At 37.5% G+C, this 7,318-nt stretch overlaps 1 protein-coding gene across 1 annotated transcript in view; it reads left to right on the plus strand.

Moving 5' to 3' along the window:
- LOC107730293 (kinesin-like protein KIF21A) overlaps positions 1–7,318 on the plus strand; it is a 27,211-nt gene that overhangs the window by 14,547 nt on the left and 5,346 nt on the right. Inside the window, exons 18-25 of the mRNA XM_016541084.1 lie at positions 797–854; positions 1,188–1,242; positions 1,624–1,647; positions 3,337–3,515; positions 3,714–3,836; positions 5,104–5,240; positions 5,836–6,010; positions 6,114–6,269. Of these exons, the coding sequence (XP_016396570.1) occupies positions 797–854; positions 1,188–1,242; positions 1,624–1,647; positions 3,337–3,515; positions 3,714–3,836; positions 5,104–5,240; positions 5,836–6,010; positions 6,114–6,269 (907 nt within the window). The remainder of the gene's footprint in view (positions 1–796; positions 855–1,187; positions 1,243–1,623; positions 1,648–3,336; positions 3,516–3,713; positions 3,837–5,103; positions 5,241–5,835; positions 6,011–6,113; positions 6,270–7,318) is intronic.

Raw genomic sequence — 7,318 nt, forward strand, 5'->3', positions numbered from 1 at the left:
TATTTTTTTTTTTTTTTTGCTGATATATAATTAACCAACATTGTGAATACTGCAAGGATATTAACACAATTTTACATGTATTAGTGTCTTGACTATTCCTTATGATATTTTTAATAGCATGTTTATAAGAATATTTAATAGTACTTTTAAGAGATTTAAACTGCATTAGCAAAAATGCAGGTAGATATGGGAAGTCTGATATGTTCTCACAAATCAGTTCTTTTGAACAGTCTGTTTCAATAAATCAGTTCAAAACAAAGTCAGTAATTAATTTGTGTCAAAATTAGATATTACTTTATCAAGCACATTTTACATGTATAATGCTTGAGTATGTTTAGTGGTACATATAAATGAAATGATTAAATATGAGATCATTTAATTACTGTTACAAGATTTGTTTTTTATCAGTAGTAGTCATTCTTTCTTTAAGCATTTTTGTCATGTTTTAAATCTAGTTAGTAAAAAGAAATAAATAATTTTCATTAATTAAAGTCACTTTTCAGGTGGTAAAACATACAGCTGAACTACATATTCATTTAGTAGTTTCCTTTCTCTGTGTCTGACTTAGTGACCACACATCCTTAAAAAATATGTTTGCAACCCTAATACTGTAGACTTTACCTGGCTGTAGACTGACCATATCTCCTCTCCTCTAGTTCTGTTGAATTCAGGATTGTGATAACAACACTATGATGCATGTCGCTTGAATAATAATGGTCACTGATATCATACTGACAAAGCTAAAATGAGGGAGCACAAGTGTTTCTGATGCTGAAGTGTGTGTGTGTTTGCTCAGAAAATGGTGATGAAAGCAGCAGCGATGAATCAGCACAGAGTCCGGCCACAGAAAAAAGGTAAAGCACTACAGTCAGGCCAATAAAACTCTTTAAACTGAATTCTGTCATGACAACTCTCGGCGGGATTGGCATGGTAATGTACATGACAATGTTAATGCATTTGGTCTCTGGCTTGATGTCATTTCATCTATAAAACACGCTAACTTGATTCAGTTGAGTCTTTTGGTAAATCTAATTTAATCTACTTCTAAAATTGTTTGTTGTGCGCTTTTTGGAAGCACTATATAACATTTCCATCAGCAAACTGTTATTTGGCTCCAGTGTGCATTTTCATTCAATATCAGCATCTTACAGGAACTTACAGTTTTGCTGTTTCTGTGTCTCTTACAGTTGTTTGGCTTCGGATCTCATGAAACTTTGCGGAGAAACCAAAGCCAGGAATAAGGTAGAACAGTAGTAATTCTACACATTTATTTTCTTGTTTATTTGCTTATATATTAAAAATATATTTAATAATAAATAAAATAAATTGCATTGTCATTAAAACCTATTGTGACAAGTAGTTTGGTTCTGGTTTTGTCTTATTTACTTCCTACTATGTTATCCACGTAATTATGGTTTAGCTAATTGGTAATTATAAACACAGAATAATAGTTTATCATACAACAATAATAACAGTAACAGAAGCCCTAATTATCTTCATTGAGGAGAAAAAGAGAATGGGTCGGGAGCATAAACTAAGCTGAATACTAGATCATAAGACAAAAGCGTGACAGAAATAGTCCCTGATGTACAAATTCATTATTTGAGTTTATAATACACTTAGGCTCGCAGAAGAACCACCACCCAAATGGAGCTGCTGTACGCAAACTCTGGTGACCCCGACGCCCCTCCAGAGGATTTCTCTGCCCCTCTGCTTCCTGTAGTGGAGAGTCCAGAAGGACATAAAGAACCGGCACCCGTTCCCTACTTAGGGGACAGAGACTCAGTGGCCTTCAGCTCTAGCTTAGCATCCAAGTCAAATGCTGTGTAAGTGTTTGGTGAACAGATATGTATGTTGGTTAAAAACAAGCAAAATCCATGTATTATATAAACATGTATTATTTTCACAATAACTTTTGAAAAAAGTCCTTTATTCTAAACTGCTCATAAGCTTGTCGACACATTCTAATAAACATTACAGTCACGTCTGATGGGATGTTTTTAAGTGGCACTGGCTTTTGTCTAATGCATAGCTCCAGTGCCAGATCTCCCACGGCTACAGAAAAGAGGTCTCTGGACCGCTCGCCTCTCACCCGCAGAAGAGCTCAGGACAGGAGCCAGAATCCTACAGAAAGAACCAAAACCCTGGACAAACCGTAAGAAATAGCCTGTTACACATAAGCATCCTCCTTCCAAACATCTTTGCTAAATTTGTTTACAGATGTTCTAAATGTCTTGTATTACTAAAGTGAACATCTATACTTTCATTCAGTGAACAAGAACAAAGTTTACTAAGGCAAGCATTAATAGTACTGTAATAATGAATAACTATAGAATTAGCAGGACCCTGGCAACCACTCAAACAGCCTATTTATTGTAAAGAAATTATTTGCAATTTCTCCAATCATTTATTTTCCCTCCACATACAACATGTCTTAAAGGGATAGTTCATTAAAGGAATAGGGATTAAAGGGATAGGATAATTTACTCACCCTCAAGATGTTCCAAACCTGTAAACGTTTTTTTTTTCTTGTGTTGAGCACAAAATAATAATTTAGAGTATTTCTAGAATGTTGGTAACCAAACAGTTTACTGTAGCCATTGACTTCCATAGAATGGAAAAAGAAATATGATGGAAGTCAATGGCTACCGTCAACTGTTTGGTTACCAACATTCTTCAAAATATCTTCTTTTGTGTTCAGCGGAAGAAAGAAACTCATACAGGTTTGGAACGACATGAGAGTGAGTAAATGATGACAGAATTTTTGGGTGAACTATCCTTTTAAACACTTCTGCTGTAGAATTTGGTTAGAAGTAGGTATCTTAAAAAGCAGCATCATATTGCAAGTTGCAACCAACCTTTTAAGGTCTGGTCACATTAGCAAAATTGTCAAAATTTACAAAAAAGGTCCATTGTCCATTTGCAACAGTGTACTATTGTGTCAATTCCTATTGTAATGACTGGACTTTGCCCCATCGAAATGTTTGAATTTTAAAGGAATCCAGTCAATTCTATAGAAATCCACACAGTCAATGGTTTCTTGTGAGGGCAAAAGATTTCCCCACACAGATTTCGCTATGAATTTAAGTTGGTAATGTGGATTTCACCACAGTGGCCAACAGAAAATGGCTTGGTTGACCACTGTGTTCAACCACCGTTGAACCTGTTGCGAAATCTGCGTGGGAAAATCTTTCGCCCTCACACGAAATTTCCAATACCTTGGATTCTGAAATGAATGGATTTTGCTGGCAAAAATGGCAAAAATTATGGTAATTGCGACCACACCTTTAGAACAACCTATTATGGCTTAAATTGCTCTTTAGCTACTTTAGCTAGATGGAGCTGCTGTACGCCAACACTGGTGACCCTGACGCCCCTCCAGAGGATTTCTCTGCCCCTCTGCTTCCTGTAGTGGAGAGTCCAGAAGAAAATAAAGAACCTGCACCCGTTCCCTACTTAGGAGACAGAGACTCAGTGGCCTTCACCTCTAGCTTAGCATCCAAGACAAATGCTGTGTAAGTGTTTGGCAAGCAGAAGCATAATCCAAGTATTATGTAAACATTTATTTTTACAATCTTTTTTGAAAAATCATTTAATTCAAGCAGCCATCCCTTTATTCTAAACTCATAAACATGTCGACACATTCTAATAAACATTACATTCACGTCTGATGTGAGGTTTTTAAGTCACACTGGCTTTTGTCTATTGCGTAGCTCCAGTGCCAGATCTCCCACGGCTACAGAAAAGAGGTCTCTGGACCGCTCGCCTCTCACCCGCAGAAGAGCTCAGGACAGGAGCCAGAATCCTACAGAAAGAACCAAAACCCTGGACAAACCGTAAGAAATAGCCTGTTACACATAAGCATCCTCCTTCCAAACATCTTTGCTAAATTTGTTTACAGATGTTCTAAATGTCTTGTATTACTAAAGTGAACATCTATACTTTCATTCAGTGAACAAGAACAAAGTTTACTAAGGCAAGCATTAATAGTACTGTAATAATGAATAACTATAGAATTAGCAGGACCCTGGCAACCACTCAAACAGCCTATTTATTGTAAAGAAATTATTTGCAATTTCTCCAATCATTTATTTTCCCTCCACATACAACATGTCTTAAAGGGATAGTTCATTAAAGGAATAGGGATTAAAGGGATAGGATAATTTACTCACCCTCAAGATGTTCCAAACCTGTAAACGTTTTTTTTTTCTTGTGTTGAGCACAAAATAATAATTTAGAGTATTTCTAGAATGTTGGTAACCAAACAGTTTACTGTAGCCATTGACTTCCATAGAATGGAAAAAGAAATATGATGGAAGTCAATGGCTACCGTCAACTGTTTGGTTACCAACATTCTTCAAAATATCTTCTTTTGTGTTCAGCGGAAGAAAGAAACTCATACAGGTTTGGAACGACATGAGAGTGAGTAAATGATGACAGAATTTTTGGGTGAACTATCCTTTTAAACACTTCTGCTGTAGAATTTGGTTAGAAGTAGGTATCTTAAAAAGCAGCATCATATTGCAAGTTGCAACCAACCTTTTAAGGTCTGGTCACATTAGCAAAATTGTCAAAATTTACAAAAAAGGTCCATTGTCCATTTGCAACAGTGTACTATTGTGTCAATTCCTATTGTAATGACTGGACTTTGCCCCATCGAAATGTTTGAATTTTAAAGGAATCCAGTCAATTCTATAGAAATCCACACAGTCAATGGTTTCTTGTGAGGGCAAAAGATTTCCCCACACAGATTTCGCTATGAATTTAAGTTGGTAATGTGGATTTCACCACAGTGGCCAACAGAAAATGGCTTGGTTGACCACTGTGTTCAACCACCGTTGAACCTGTTGCGAAATCTGCGTGGGAAAATCTTTCGCCCTCACACGAAATTTCCAATACCTTGGATTCTGAAATGAATGGATTTTGCTGGCAAAAATTCACAGAACAATGGTAATTGCGACCACACCTTTAGAACAACCTATTATGGCTTAAATTGCTCTTTAGCTAGGCAGCTTACTATGGTTTGAAACGGAGCCAGTGTATTATACTAGTCTGATTTGATTGAGTGTTTAATGCATCTGTATCATGTGTTTTTTGGTCCAGAGGTGTGACAAGCCCAGCTCAGGCGGCCCGCTCCAGTCAAGCAGCCAGACTGCAGTGTGTGCACGTGGCCAAGGGTCATACTAAACCCCTGCTGTGTGTGGACTCGACAGATGATCTGCTCTTCACCGGCTCAAAGGGTCAGTGAACTTTATGGATTTTATGTAAAGAGTTACAGGTCTTTACTACAGTAAAATTCCCAAAAATATATAATTAACACTTTACTAAATGTCACCTCATGCACAGTCAGCCGGACGTTTATTATGCGATAATGACAATCTATATATTATACCATATATTACACGGTTGATTAACAGATAAGTGAATACATGGGTGTGACTGATTTGAGTTCAAATTGTTATTAGCTAATTAAAAATTCAGGTAATACATTCAATCCATTGCTTCTAGCAACAGTAAATAAGGGGGTTAGGTTGGAGGGTTTATTAAAACATTCAAACCATAGTGAACATAATTTCTATAGAACTCTGTACACTAACTACAGTAAAAAGAGTGTGCTGGCTGAGCATTTCAGCTGTTGGCACAATGCAAACTAGCAATGCGCTAGCAGAATTTATATTTAATTTAACCATACTGCATTTGTTTTATACAATATAACCAATTATAGATGTAGGGAATTTGTGCTTCTGTATTTAGGTTGTTACCCATAATGCATTGCCAGTACAAGAATGATAAACATTGTGTTCTATCCCCATCCATCCCTCTTTTTTATCTCAGATCGCACATGTAAGGTGTGGAACCTAGTAACGGGTCAGGAGATCATGTCTCTTGGAGATCATCCCAGCAGTGTAGTGTCAGTTCGATACTGTTCCAGCCTGGTCTTCACGGTCTCTACTGCTTATGTCAAAGTATGGGACATCCGTGACTCCGCCAAATGCATCCGCACCCTCACGTGAGTCATTCTGGTACTGTTTAATTTATTGAAAGCCAGTGTTCCCTGATGCTTATAAATATTTTACCTATGGTTGCTCATTTTAGCCCTCTGTCTCCTTCAGTTCTTCTGGACAGGTGTCTCAAGGTGATACGTGTGGGAGCTGTTCTGTTGCCATTCCTCCAGGGGAAAATCAGATCAATCAGATCGCCCTCAATCCTTCTGGAACATTCCTTTATGCTGCATCAGGCAACACGGTCAGGATGTGGGACTTGAGAAGGTACTGAACAATTTTACCATGAGTGTCTGGAAGTTATTTACAGTGCTAAATAGGAACTTTGAAGAAATACATTCTATAATACTCAAATGCGTTCTATAGTACTCAAGGTGATAGTTACCTTCAAATATGCAAATTAAGCTGGATGTAATGTTGCTCAGCTAGCTTTAACTGACTATATTCTGTTCTGTAACTCCACCATAACAATAGTTGACCTGAAAAAGCAAATGGATCAAGACATCCAACGAAAATATACTAATTTAACTAACCTGGGGTGTGTTTCCCAAAAGCTTTGTTAGCCAACTATGGTCACAAGTTCTGTCGTTACCAACATTCGAGACAGTGTTTCCCGAAACCACCAATGTGGTTCGCAGTTTGTGTGGTTGGAACTACAGCTCTTGACCTGTGGTCAGAAGCCTATTTTCTTGTTACTATGACATGCTAATTGATAGGGCTGGGTAAAAAATATCGATATCTCAATATTAATCGATTATCATTTTTACGGAATGATATCGATTCTTAAATCCCAAGAATCGATTAGTCTAGCCTGTTTTCAGTTAATGGACGGAACGTTGAAGGGCACTTCTCATCCAATATATCGCAATAAGCATTGTGCTTTGGTACTTTTAATATGAAACAAAGTCTCAGATTTCAAATTCTGTCCATTGTATTGCAGTATTCAAACAATAAATGCCGTTTTGGCGCTGTTTAATCTGGAGTGACACATCGCTGTAGCGCCTCAGTTTAACAGACGCGGCAGCGCGTAGTGCACGTGAACTGATCATCTCCTCCACATTAATGCTTTGGTACTTTTAATATGAGACAAAGTCTCAGATTTCAATTCTGTCCATTGTATTACAGTATTCAAACAATAAATGCCGTTTTGGCGCTGTTTAATGTGGAGTGACAGATCGCTATAGCTCGGTGCGCCTCAGTTCAATAAAAGCGGCAGAGCGAGGCGCACGTGAACTGATCATCTCCTCCACATTAATACCGGTTTCAGCACAAAATAAACATGACTAAACATCCGAAGGTAAGTTAAAAGAAAGAGT

The sequence above is a fragment of the Sinocyclocheilus rhinocerous genome, unplaced genomic scaffold, assembly GCF_001515625.1.
Source record: "Sinocyclocheilus rhinocerous isolate Xijiao unplaced genomic scaffold, SAMN03320098_v1.1 scaffold2413, whole genome shotgun sequence".
Classification (NCBI taxonomy): Eukaryota; Metazoa; Chordata; class Actinopteri; order Cypriniformes; family Cyprinidae; genus Sinocyclocheilus; species Sinocyclocheilus rhinocerous.